Source organism: Myotis yumanensis, unplaced genomic scaffold (assembly GCF_028538775.1).
Source record: "Myotis yumanensis isolate MYYU_CA2020_CCGP unplaced genomic scaffold, mMyoYum1.0.hap1 SCAF_7, whole genome shotgun sequence".
NCBI lineage: Eukaryota > Metazoa > Chordata > Mammalia > Chiroptera > Vespertilionidae > Myotis > Myotis yumanensis.
The window spans coordinates 66,693,526-66,707,519 of NW_027223758.1; the positions used below are offsets into that span (position 1 = coordinate 66,693,526).

The 13,994-nt window shown below is 41.6% G+C and overlaps 1 protein-coding gene across 4 annotated transcripts; it reads left to right on the plus strand.

Moving 5' to 3' along the window:
- Positions 1–475: 475 nt before the first annotated feature.
- Positions 476–13,691, plus strand: CNBP (CCHC-type zinc finger nucleic acid binding protein). 4 transcript variants are annotated; one of them, XM_070420765.1, is made up of 5 exons: positions 476–612; positions 11,266–11,403; positions 11,511–11,603; positions 11,773–11,971; positions 12,605–13,691. In XM_070420765.1, the coding sequence occupies exons 2-5, from the start codon at positions 11,280–11,282 to the stop codon at positions 12,720–12,722; spliced, it is 534 nt and encodes a 177-aa protein (XP_070276866.1). In that variant the 5' UTR covers positions 476–612; positions 11,266–11,279; the 3' UTR covers positions 12,723–13,691. The 4 variants fall into 4 exon arrangements, with proteins under 4 accessions (XP_070276866.1, XP_070276865.1, XP_070276868.1 ...); XM_070420764.1 differs by having other exon boundaries at positions 11,511–11,601; positions 11,768–11,971; XM_070420767.1 differs by having other exon boundaries at positions 11,266–11,382.
- The last annotated feature ends 303 nt before the right edge of the window (positions 13,692–13,994 follow it).

Genomic DNA, 13,994 nt, shown 5'->3' on the forward strand with positions numbered 1-13,994 from the left:
ACATGACAGACCACTTCCCCCCAGACTGATGGACCACGGACTGGGGCCGCCTCTGAAGGCGCGGCCAGGGCAGGGGCTCAGGGCCGACACTCTCCGGAGCCCACGGAGGGGAAGGAGTTTGTCCCGGGCCCACGCTCATCACAGACCCGTCCCCTGGCGTCCCTCCTCGCGAGCTGATGGGACAGACCGCCGAGGCCGGGACACACAGGCTGACCACCCCTCCCCCCGGACCGGCGAGGCGTGGAATGAGCGAGAAGGCCGCGGGAGGGGACGGCGGCCGGAAAGCCGGGAAGTAAGGGCCGCGCGCGCGGAAACTGCCGGAAAGACCGAAGGGCGCGGAGGAAAACAGCCCCGCGCGGCCCCGTCCCGCCCTCGGGCTGGGCCGTCTTCCCGGCGAGAGGCTCTGATTGGCCGCCCGAGCCGTGCGCACTGATTGGCCGCGTGGGCGAGGCGGCGGAGAGCCGTGCGCAGCGGCGTGTGTGGGGCCGTGTGCAGACCAGCGTGTGGCGCAGGCAAGGACCCTCCTGAAAATAAACAGCCGCTACCTTGCGAGCCGCTTCCCTCGGCCTGCATCGCCTTCTCCGTCGCGGCGGGCCTGCCCAGACGCAGAAGGTGAGGATCGGGAGCGAGGGGAGGGGAAAGCTGGGCTGCGGGCCCGTGTCCGAGGCGGACGAAGAGGGCAGGGAGCGGTGAGGCGGCGATGGCGGCCTCCCTCGAGCCTTTTCCGCTGCTGCGTCAGGCGGGAAACTCGGCTGCCCCCGCCGTCTCCGGGCCAAGTTTCCGGCCTCCTGCAGTCGGGGTACCCTCCCGCCCTTACTTCCGTCCTGGGAAGCTGGCTCCCCGCGCGTCGTGGCCTCTCTCGGGGCGAAGGCCGCACCCCAGGCCACAGCCTTTACAGCCAACGAGGCCCTGGCTCGTGCGCTCTTGGGACCGAGGCCCCGAGCCTTCGAGGGTCTCGGGGTGCGGGACGGAGGGTCGTTTTGGCGGGAACTTCTTCAAAGGAGGCCTTGTGGTGGGAAAGGCCGCGGTGCGGAGGGAGGGGGATGGGGCTGGGCCCTTAATGCAGGCCACGTGCTGGTGTAATGGGTTGGCGGGCCATGTGCCAGGGGTGCGGGATGGGCCCGGGAAAGGGTCCTGGAGGAAGTTGTGGCGTGTAGGGGGTGGTACTCCGCCGGAAGGCCCGAAAGCCCGGAATCACACTCTCCATACTGGATAGCTTCCCGACTCTTGAATTTTTATAGCCAAGCCTTAATGGACTTGTCTTACATTACACTTCGAAAAGGGGCAGTTAGGGCTCGCTTTCACGAATCAACACTATTTAAGTTAGAGGGGCCTTAAAAAAAAAAAATCTCGTTACCAGAGGGGAACAAATGGCCAAACCTCCAAAATCATAGCATCGTTCATTGGATTAAGGAAACCGATACTGTTGAATCTAAAAGTGAGACGTGGTTAATTAGCCAGCCTCCATCTAGATTTTTCCAAACGTGAAAGGCATCGTGGCCCGCATTTTGGTTCTCATGATATTAATTTTATGACGGGTAAGGATTTTGCTTGTTGCCACATGTTAACCACGTGGCCTTAGACACACGGGGCACTTCCAAGGAAGTGACATCTGGTCGTGGTGGGTGGGAGGGGGAAGGGGGTCTTAGAAAAAGAAAACATCGCTCATTGTGACTTCAGATAGTGTGTAAAAGTCTGTTTTCATTTTTTGTTTCTTTTAAGGTTAAGGAGGATTAATTACATCATCTTGCCCCCAAAATTCAAGTTTTTAAAAATAGGTTTTTCTTTTTTCCAGTTGTATGGCCCAGTTTTAGAGAGAAATATAACCAGTTAATTTCCTCATCACTCTCTTTTTAATCAACTAAATCAACAGCGTTGTTCCTTTTGCTTAAGCACCATAAATTGCAAGTTAGGATTTGAGGGTTTTAAAAAATGTATGAAATGAAGTTCCTACCTCTTTGCCTCCCCACCCCCCCCCCCAAAGCAATTATTTTCAAATACTTCTAAAAAATCACTGACCGTGGCTTAATTAAACACCTGACACATACATAGGGGCATGCTCTTTAGCTTGTTGAACCTGATTCTTGCCTACAAGGAGCTCTGTGCTGGAATATAAAAGGAATAATGTATTAGATCCCAAGAGCTGGACAAAGAATTTTTCTTTCTAAATCGCAACTCTTGGCAACAGTATTTTTAAAAGAGCTAACCGTAGGAGCCAAATTGGTGGAAAATCAAGGGTCGGTTATTACACCAGCAGTTGAATACCTGGAACACGCAGAGTGATACCTTTTTTAAGGTATCATAAATGGTTTTGTAATGTGATTTTATGACTGTATTCTTTTTTTCTCTTTTAAAATCTAATAAGAATATGTGGTATGTACATGGGAAGGTACCAAATCAGTGCTTACAAGCAATAGAGCCACAGTTCGACTTAAGGCATACCTCATTTTATGGCACGTCACTGTATTGCAGCAGATGTTACGATTTTTACAAATCGGAAACAAGACCCGCCCTGGCTGGTTTGGCTCAGTGGAGAGAGCGGACTGAAGGGTCCCGGGTTCGATTCCAGTCAAGGTCACATGCCTGGGTTTCGATCCCCAGTGGAGGGCGTGCAGGAGGCAGCCGATGGATGATTTTCGTTATTGATGTTTCTCTCTCCCTTCCTCTCTGAAATCAATAAAAAAATACATATATATATTAAAAAGAAAAGAATATCCTCCAGCAAAAAGATTAAAAACACTTTACTGCTGTGATCTGGAACCAAACCTACAATGTATATGAGGTGTTCCTGTAATTGGGAAAATAGGTCTGTTGGTTAAACACTTGACCACAAAAGAGATTTTGCTTTTGCTTTTTCCCCTTGTAGGAGTGAGAGTTTTTTTTTTATTTTTTTAATATTGGCTCCTTTCCTCTTCATGGCCTCCTGACAGTAAGTGGAGAACCAGGAGACTGATGCCAAGGCATCCTGGCCTGCTATGTGGAGAACTCTCTTTCTATACCATCTCACTTAATAGGACTATTCTGGCAGTGTCAGATGCTGTTGCAGTAAGGAGACTGGAGTAAACTGCACCATTTTCATGTTGTAAGTAAAAAGCTTCTGGAATAAAATGAGAGCTTGTGGCTACCAAAATTCAAGTTGTAAGCCAATGGAGTCTATTAATTAGGAGAATGAGAGTGTATAGTGCAGTGATTACCTGGTGTTCCATAATTGCAAATGAGAGCATTAGTAGGTGAAATCAGGTTGCCACGAGCCATGGCTGGGTACGTAGGTTGGTTAGAGCATCATCCCAGTAAGCAAGGTTGTGGGTTTGATAAACGGTCAGAGCACATATAAGTAGCAACCAAAAAATTAACTTCTCTTTGAAATCAATAAATTAAAAAAGAAATCAGGTTGCCAGTCTTTGCGTCCGTGGTGGCACTCTTTAAGTTATACCTTGAAGGTTAAGAAAATCTGTCTTGGCTTAAAATTCAGGAAAGCTGTGTGATGGTACACTGTGAATAAATTCATTTATGGCTGTGGATTTTTAAATACAGAGTTTGAAAGTATATTTTAAATGTAGAACCTTAGATAACTGCATTAAAATTTAAGTTAACATGTGCTTTACAGTTATTTGCTATACAGCAGTAATATGCTGTATATTTTTGAAGTAGGGGTGAATTGGTATATTCTTCCTGTACTTTATTACCACTTAACCCTAGGAAAGGACTCTGCAGAAGACTTGAAATGCTGACTTGAGAACTTTCTAGTTATAAGGCTTTGAGTAAGTCACTTGGTCTCAGATCTCCAGTTTCTTTGTCAGTAAAATGGGAGCAAGAGTACATAACTTGCAGGGTTGTGAGCATTATAGATAACATGTTTATTAACCCCTGACTCATCGTAGATATTTAGCTATTAATTAAAACCCTTCGGGGGTAATGAGAGCAGACAGCAGTATATGTAAATACTAATCAAGGTCATGCAGTAAATGCAGAAACCAGGATAAGAACATAGAATTGCTCCCAGTTTTGTACTTTGTTCTCCATTATTCTGGTCAGAATGCAGGTAATATACAATGTAACTTCCTTCCAGCTTATCATCTGTAGCTTGTTTTTGCTAATAGTCTGAAGTGTTTCAGTAACCTGTTGGAACACTAAACTGATTCATTAGAGCATAAAAATGAGTGGGTACATTCATGGGACTAAAGCTCTGCTATGATCTAAATGCAATTAGGTCAACAATGTTGGATGAGTCAGGGATAAACCTAAGGTCAAAATAATTAGAGATAGAGCATATGTGAGTATATATAGCTGTGTTAGGAAAATCATATAAAAAAATAAAGCTAGCCAGATCTCACACACACTTTCCTTTTGCTACTTTTTTTTAAATGTATTTATGGAGTGAGTTATGGAATTCATTGTTAGTCTTGGGCATGTACTGTTAAGATTTAAGTAGTTTACTGGCTTTGTTCTTAGTACCAAAAATATGGTTCAATTACTAACATTAATGAAGACAAATCAGTATAACCATTTGTGTTTTGATACCAATACCAGGATTTAAATCTTAAAGCCTAGATGAGTGCAAAACCTGTAAAAATAGTGCAAAACCTGTAAAAATAGATCTCTTAGTTTACAGTACATGGCCCCTCACAGTGAATCTTCAATCTTTTCAAGCAGTATCTTATTTTAAAAAATATATGTTTTATTGATTTTTTTACAGAGAGGAAGGGAGAGGGATAGAGAGTTAGAAACATCGATGAGAGAGAAACATTGACCAGCTGCCTCCTGCACACTCCCTACTGGGGATGTGCCCGCAACCAAGGTACATGCCCTTGACCAGAATCGAACCTGGGACCTTTCAGTCCGCAGGCCGACGCTCTATCCACTGAGCCATACCGGTTAGGCTCAAGCAGTATCTTTACTGCCTTTAGTACTGTTGCCTGATTGCTCTGTGCTCTTACCATCTTTAGGTATGGTTTGTGTCATGAAAATTTGACACACAAAAATTGAAATGAAAACAGGTAATCTGTTGAAAAGAAGTCATTTATAATTCTCTTTTTTTTAAGTTGGGCATAACTGATTAAATCACATTAAGCCCAAGTCATTTAAAAAATATTTTTTTATTGATTTCAGAGAGGAAGGGGGAGGGAGAGAAACATCAGTGATGAGAGAGAATCGTTGTTCAGCTGCCTCCTGCACATCCCCCCTACTGTGGATCAAGCCTGCAACCCAGGCATATGCCCTTGACTGGAATCGAACCCAGAACCCTTCAGTCCGCAGGCTGAAGCTCTATCCACTGAGCCAAACCAGCTAGGGCTATAATTCTCTTCATTCCATTCTGGAAGTAGACTTGATGAGATGGGAGAGTTGAGTATATGCAGAGTTAGCTGCTGTAAGCCTGCTATATAGACATTAGACTGAGCTCTATCTACTTTTAAGCAGTCTAACTTAATTGGGTGAGGAATGGAAAAGAAACTATATAAGCAGAGGACATAAACCCTTGCAGTTTTTAAAATTTAGAATCTATTAAGCACTAGACACCTAGCAACAATTCTCATCACAGATCAGTTTTATCATCCTTTTCCAAATAAGGACAGGAGAGGGAGAGGGGGTCAAGTGCCTGAGGTAGTAACACAGCAAGCAGATCCTTAAGCTGGGTCAGATGGTTAATCCGGAGTTACTTATGGTCCCCAAATCTTAATGTGTACGGATTCATTGGTATAGATACCGCTCTGATTTTTAGCAGCAAAAGAAAGAAAATATATGCTCTCCTAACTGCCTGACAACAGTGAAAATAACTGTATTTTGTCTTATAAGTTAGCATGTATGTGTGTTTTGTAGCATCCTGTAAAATATTACTGAGGCTGTGAATTCTTGGAGTAATAGGAAGAGCCTAGGTGGCAAGTTAGGGGTCCTGGCTTGGCTGCTAACTTTTTTAGTAACATGGAGTGAAAAGTTTCTGTTACATAGGAGATTTTATTAGTCTGAAATGTTCTTGAGTTTAGAGTGGTGGTAGTCCATCCTTAATGGGTACCTAATTGAAAAGACACTGTTGCTTTAAACTAGCAATTTTTTAGCTGGTGTACCCTAAGAATTTTTATATTTTTTATTGATTTCAAAGAGGAAGGGAGAGAGAAACATCAGTGATGAGAGAATCATTCATCGGCTGTCTCCTGCATGCCCTCTGCTGGGGATTGAGCCCACAACCCGGGCATGTGCCCTTGATCGGAATCAAACACTGGACCCTTCAGTCCGCAGGCTGAAGCTCTATCCACTGAGCCAAACCAGCTAGTCCCTGAGAATTTTTAAAACATGCAATACCTGACTAAATTAGTATATTTTTTGCTGTGCTGCAGAATTTTAGTTATTTTACCTAACTTATTATTTTACATGTGCCATTAGTTGAAAAAGGTTGGAAATTGCTGCTTTAAACTAATGGTACAGTGACTTTTTTTTTTAATGTACTTTATTGATTTTTTACAGAGAGGAAGAGAGAGGGATAGAGGGTTAGAAACATCGATCAGCTGCCTCCTCCACACCCCCTACTGGGGATGTGCCTGCAACCAGCAACCAAGGTACATGCCCTTGACTGGAATCGAACCTGGGACCCTTCAGTTCACAGGCTGATGCTCTATCCACTGAGCCAAACCGGCTAGGGCTCGGTACAGTGACTTTTGATAGCAAGAATGTAGGTATTTTATTGTCAGTACTCAATTAGATTGGATTGGGTCTATACAAGAAACACAATTTCATTTAGCAAATGACTGTTAAGGCCTTACACACACACACACACACCCCACCCCTGGCCAAAAGCAGTTAAAATACTGAGTTATATAACTACTAAAGGATAATCATGGAGTGTTGGGATGATTCAGTAATGCATTACTTGGTCTCTGCCTTAAAGGAATGTGATAAAAGCCAAATATAGTAGTGCCATCAGACAGATATTAACAAACTGTCCTGGGTCTTAATAGGAAGGAGAGTTCCAGGCTGGGAGATGTCAGATTTTTTTTATAGAGTTGGCAGTTAAGTTGGCCCTTGAAGGTTGGAAAAGGTTGTGACAGGTGGAGGGGGCAGAGGCAGGACAGTGCAGCAAAATTCTAGCCAAGAGCAGTCATAGTCCTTGAGAACCATGAAGCCTGAAGTGTCAGTTCTGTCTTACTTTACTGTCTCTAGTTTTCCTAAGGAATAGCATGAAGTTCTTCTTAAAAAATATATATTTTATTGATTTTTTTACAAAGAGGAAGTGAGAGGGTTAGAGATTTAGAAACATTGATGAGAAACATCAGTGGACTGCCTTTTGCACACCCCCTACTGGGAATGTGCCCGCAACCAAGGTACATGCCCTTGACCAGAATCGAACCTGGGACCCTTGAGTCCGCAGGCTGGTGCTCTACCCACTGAGCAAACCGGTTAGGGCTAGCATAAAGACCTCTTGGCCTGCCGAAACCGGTTTGGCTCAGTGGATAGAGCGTCGGCCTGCGGACTGAAAGGTCCCAGGTTCGATTCCGGTCAAGGGCATGTACCTGGGTTGCGGGCACATCCCCAGTGGGAGATGTGCCGGAGGCAGCTGATCGATGTTTCTTTCCCATCGATGTTTCTAACTATCTATCTCTCTCCCTTCCTCTCTGTAAAAAATCAATAAAATACATTAAAAAAAAAAAAAAGACCTTTTGGCTAAATGCAATCTGTATTTGATGATTAGGATAGGGACCTCCCCTCCACCCCTCCCCCAGGATAAGCAGCATGACTCTAAAATGGTCGACAACTGGTGGTCGTGAGGTCCGAAAGGTTGGCGACTGCTGCTCTAAAACATACTAGGAATAAGTAAGGAAGGTATATTACAAGGGGCTGAATGAAAATGTAGACCAGCTGATTGGCTGTGTTTGAGCCAAAGGGGAGAAGGCAGGTTGCATACACATTACCTGAGCCCCACTGGGATGTGTCCTACTGATGATAGGTCTCTGGAATATTAATGAAATTAATGTTTTCTTTACCTTTAAGATTTAGTGGGTTTATTTAGTTATTTTTAATATATTTTTGATTTCAGAGAGGGAGGGAGAGAGAAATATCAATGACGAGAATCATTGCTTGGCTGCCTTCTGCATGCCCCCTACTGGGGATCAAGCCCACAACCCAGGCATTTGCCCTTAATTGGAATCAGACCCTGGGTTCACAGGCTGACGCTCTATCCACTGAGCCAAACCGGGTAGGGAGCTAGTGTGAGCTTTTTCAAAACCTTAATTTATGTGAGAATAAAATTTGTTGATGTGAACACAAACATCTAAAACTAGTTTTAGTGTATAAAGTTCTGCTTTTGCCACTGAACTGTGCATTTCTATTTTGCAGAATAGTTTAATTGCAATCTAATTGGAGAAATACTGCTTTTCCTAAAATTGTAGTTCATAGAGAAATCACATTTTGACCAACTTTCAGTTAGGAATTAGGGTAGGAGGAAGTAGAGTGTTTTGTTCATCTGAAAGTGTTACTTTAGCTAATTGTCTGCTCTCCAAAATACTACTTTTCCTATCATTTCTTTTTTCTCCGTTCATTTTGGATCTGGGTCCTATGAATGGAGAAGAAAAAAAGAGTTCATGAAAAACCTACATATAGGTTAATCGGTTATTGAGTAGCTTAATTTTAATATTTCTGTGCAGAAAGTAAACCTAAAATTTTAACTACTGACTTTATTCCACTGACAAAAATCTGATGAGTCATTATAACATGTTTTATTTGTACTTTACTATTATGAAATAGATTATTTTAAAGTAACAGTCTTAAAGTGGGGATTGCTCAAACTATCGTTTGTTTAGTTTTAAACAGTTTTTTAAAAAATATATTTTTATTATTGATTTCAAAGAGGAAGGGAGAGGGAGAGAGAGATAGAAACATTAATGATGAGAGGGAATCGTTGATCAGCTGCCTCCTGCTCACATACACTAGGAATTGAGCCCTCAACCTGGGTGTGTGCCTTGACCAGGAATCAAACAGTGACCTCCTGGTTCATAGGTTGACGCTCAACCACTGAGCCATGCCAACTGGGCCATTTCTTTAGTTTTAAAAATGCATATTGAATATTGAATTGTCGTGTTTTCTAAAAGATAGTATCTTGTTTAAATATTTCATTTTAAAATACTTGGGAATTTTCAAATTGCCTGGATTACCTTGTATGAGGAAGTGATTGTTTCTGTGCAAGGAACTCATTGAGAGCAATAGGTAAATGTGCTCAAATGGGTCTGACTGTAAGTTGGAGAAGATTGTAAACTGCAGAATGAAGAAAATAGGAATGAGGGAAGGATGAAGTACCATAATCAGCTTTTTTTCTGTGATCATTTTTATGTGCCACTCATCTTTTCATTCTGTTTTTTCAAGTGGAAATTAGCACTTTACATGATTTAAACTAACACCAATAAAGAAAGCAAATGTAATCTCGAATTTTGCAAAAAAAAACAACACATTTTTAATCTTCACTGGCTGGTTTCTTCTGACTAGAAATTTACATTATGTACCTGCATGATTTTTAAATAATGACAAGTGGCAAGAGTTGGTAGAAAGGTTCCTCTGAAAATTTACACTGCATCTGATTGCAGAGTTAGGATAAGTAGACTGACATTATTTTTTAAAATGACAGTGGAAGAATTTGAAACTCAACATTAGCTTAAATTTTTGGTCACTAGATTTTTCTACAACTTGAACCATATATGTACCATGTACTGACTTCTGGTGCTTTGGTGTGTTTGGATGATTTCACTATCCTGTCTGTTTGGTTTTTTTAAAAATATATTTTATTGATTTTTTACAGAGAGGAAGGGAGAGGGATAGAGAGTTAGAAACATCGATGAGAGAGAAGCATCGATCAGCTGCCTTCACACCCCCCACTGGGGATGTGCCTGCAACCAAGGTACATGCCCTGGACCGGAATCGAACCCGGGACTCTTCAGTCCCCAGGCCAACGCTCTATCCACTGAGCCAAACCGGCTAGGGCTATCCTGTCTGTTTTAATTGAAACAGTATGTTTTGCTAGATCATGGTGCTTATTATGCTTGGCTTTGAGAGGGTATTTACAAAACTTGGTGTACCATTGCTTGTCACTGGAATCTAAGAGTAGAATTGTTTATTTTTTATTTTATTTTTTAAACATTACTGATTTTTTACAGAGAGGAAGGGGGGGAGAGAGAGAGAGTTAGAAACATTGATGAGAAAGAAATATCGATCAGCTGCCTCCTGCACTTCCCCTATTGGGGTTGTGCCCGCAACCAAGGTACATGCCCTTGACCAGAATCGAACCTGGGACCCTTCAATCTGCAAGCCGATGCTGTATCCACTGAGCCAAACCGGTTAGGGCAGGGTAAAAATGTTTAGATATGAAAGTATGGCAATGTAAAGGTTACATTATTTTTAGCTAGTTCCTTTTTTAAAAGCTACTATACTAGGAATTTGTCCTGCAACATTCCATTTCCATTTCGTTCCAGGAATAGCCTGTTTATTTTTAGATTGTTATATAAAAAGTATAAAATCCACTTGCTTTGGTAGGAGTTTTGCTTTAAATATAAAATTACAGAAAAATTTGAAAAGAGAAAAATAGAAAAAATATAAGCAGTCTAGTTCTTTAGATGGTATCAGCCAGCATGTTGGTTTACTTCTTTGTTGTTTTTTTAATATTTTTAAAAAATATCTTTTTATTGATTTCAGAGTGGAAGGGAGAGAGAGAGAGAGAGAGAGAGAAACATCAGTGATGAGAGAGAATCATTGATCGGCTGCCTCCTACAGGCCCCCATCTTGGGGTCAAGCCCGCAACCTGGGCATGTGCCCTGACTGGGAGTCAAACCGTGACCTCCTGGTTCATAGGTCAACACTCAACCACTGAGCACACCAACCGGGCTTTTCTAACATTTTTAACATACTGTACCCTCTATAGAGGAAATTTATATCCTGCCTTTTATAAATGTATCTGCTCTGAAGACTCAATCAGCAAGCAAGAGCTCAGTATAACTAGGTACTGTTAGGTGCTAAGGTTACAGAGAGAAATTACTTTTCTTCACCTGTCCCTCACAGAATCCACACTACAACTCCATTGGTTTGGGTTATTCCAATTTTATTACCAGTAAATGACTTCCAGTTGCCCAAAATAAAGTTTACTGGCTTAAAACCATGAAGATGTATCCTTTAAGTTGGATCTGGAATGAGGTGTTACTAATTGTTTAATGAGTGTTCATTGATAAGCTGAAAATTGCATCACTCTATCACAACTTGTGTATTGATCAATACATGCATAATCTTATTTTGAAGATCTAACTGCAGCCATGAGCAGCAATGAGTGCTTCAAGTGTGGACGATCTGGCCACTGGGCCCGGGAATGCCCTACTGGTGGAGGCCGTGGGCGTGGAATGAGAAGCCGTGGCAGAGGTGGTTTTACCTCGGATAGAGGTATTTTTGTCGAATAAAAAATTTTGAAGTACTAAAATATTCATTAGTATCAAGACTGGTCTAATTTGTTAAATTTTTTTGTTTTTGTTTCTTTCTACCCAAAATAGGTTTCCAGTTTGTTTCCTCATCTCTTCCAGACATCTGTTACCGCTGTGGTGAGTCTGGTCATCTTGCCAAGGATTGTGATCTTCAGGAGGATGGTAAGTATTTAACACTTCTCATATCCTTCTAGAACTTGGAGAGGTGAGCATGCACAAAGCATTGGAAAGATTTTCCACTCTTGAGGTTTCCTATTGTATGCTTTAAAACATAGCAACATTTTATAAAGGTTTTATAGTCTTGGTCTGCTTCTTTTTCTTATTGTTGAAGCCTGCTATAACTGCGGTAGAGGTGGCCACATTGCCAAGGACTGCAAGGAGCCCAAGAGAGAGCGAGAGCAATGCTGCTACAACTGTGGCAAACCAGGCCACCTGGCTCGTGACTGTGACCACGCAGACGAGCAGAAGTGCTATTCGTGTGGAGAGTTTGGACACATTCAGAAAGACTGCACCAAAGTGAAGTGCTATCGGTAAGTTGTTAGAATGTTGCTGCAGGAAATGCTCATTGCAGATACTGTTTTAGAGATGAATTTGCTATAAATGGAATGACCTTGTGGATCAGTTCAGTGTTTAAAAATAAGAATGGTAAAAGCTTTGAGATGTGAAATACTAGAAATTATTTTGCATAAAGATATAACATCTTGGCCTGTAATTTGGTTTTGATGTTGGTTTATCCCTTTTGGTGCAAATTTTAATTTTGTGGCTTTTGCTACACAATTGAGTAGCTTTGTTATCTAATTTCTTCTTGCTTTTAGATCAGGGGTTAATGATAAGACTTAATGTTGTGAAAACAAAAATATGTTGATTCACTTGTCATTGCTTTTTGTTCTGCAATGACTTTATGTATTTCAGAGAGGAAGGGAGAGGGAGAGAGAGATAGAAACATCAATGATGAGAGAGAATCATTGATCAGCTGCCTCCTGCAAGCCCCAAACTGGGTACTGAGCCCACAACCCGGGCATGTGTCCTGACTTGGAATTGAACCCTGACCTCCTGATTCATAGGTCAACACTGAGCCACACCAGCCCGGGGTGCAATGACTATTTCTTTAGTACAGTTTTACATTTTCTGAACACCATTGTGAAATTGTTTATTTATTTTAGGTGTGGTGAAACTGGTCATGTAGCCATCAACTGCAGCAAGACAAGTGAAGTCAACTGTTACCGCTGTGGCGAATCAGGGCACCTTGCACGGGAATGCACGATTGAGGCCACAGCCTAATTATTTTCCTTTGTCGCCCCTCCTTTTTCTGATTGATGGTTGTATTATTTTCTCTGAATCCTCTTCACTGGCCAAAGGTTGGCAGATAGAGGCTACTCCCAGGCCAGTGAGCTTTACTTGCCATGTAAAAGGAGGAAAGGGGTGGAAAAAATCGACTTTCTGCATTTAACTACAAAAAAAGTTTATGTTTAGTTTGGTAGAGGTGTTATGTATAATGCTTTGTTAAAGAACCCCCTTTCCATGCCACTGGTGAATAGGGATTGATGAATGGGAAGAATTGAATCAGACCAGTAAGCCCGTTCTGGGTTTGTTAAATATGTTCCCATGTAGGAGGTAAAAACCAATTTTGGAAGTGTCTGTGAGCTTCCATAAGTAACTTTAATTTTAGCATAATGATGGCCTTGGGTTGTCTGACCTCAGTCGCTATTAAGTAACATCAAGTAACATCTTTATCAGGCCCTACATAGAACATTCAGTTGAGTGGGAGTAAACAAAATAAAGTGACAAATATGTCTGTTAATATCTATGGGAGGAAAATCGGGATAAACGCCTAAAGAGGAACACCTTAAAGCAGCATTGATGCTGGATATGCAGATGGTGATGGCAAAGGTTTAGAACACATTTTTTTGCAAAGACTAAATCTAAAACCCAGAGTAAACATCTATGCTTAGAGTAAGCATAATTTGGAGCTATTCAGGAATTGCAGAGAAATGCATTTTCACAGAAATCAAGATGTTATTTTTGTATACTATATCACTTAGACAACTGTGTTTCATTTGATGTAATCAGTTTTTAAAAGTCAGATGGAAAAAGCAACTGAAGTCCTAGAAAATAGAAATGTAATTTTAAACTATCCAATAAAGCTGGAGGAGGAAGGGGAGTTTGACTGAAGTTCTTTTTGTTTCAAATTTTCATTGCTGTATATAGTACAAAATGCCATATTAAAGAAGGGAATGTGGAGTACTGAAAGCTGACAGTTTGGACTTTTCTTTGTGTATTAACTCAGTCATGTCTTCAGTAATGAAGACATATAAACATAGGCTTAACTACCTCGGTGTCCGTTTTGCACGGATATAGAGAAGATTTAATTTTCTTTCTGTGCCATTGTAATAGTGCCCTTTAGTTCATTGGTGATACTGAACAGTTGTAATACCATTGCTATGTTTTAGCATTTCGTATTTTTCCTGGGCTTTACAAGGATCTGAAATATTGGATTCCTTGTTTTTTCTTTTTCTAAGATCTGATCTAGAGTTGAGATGAACTTTGGAAATC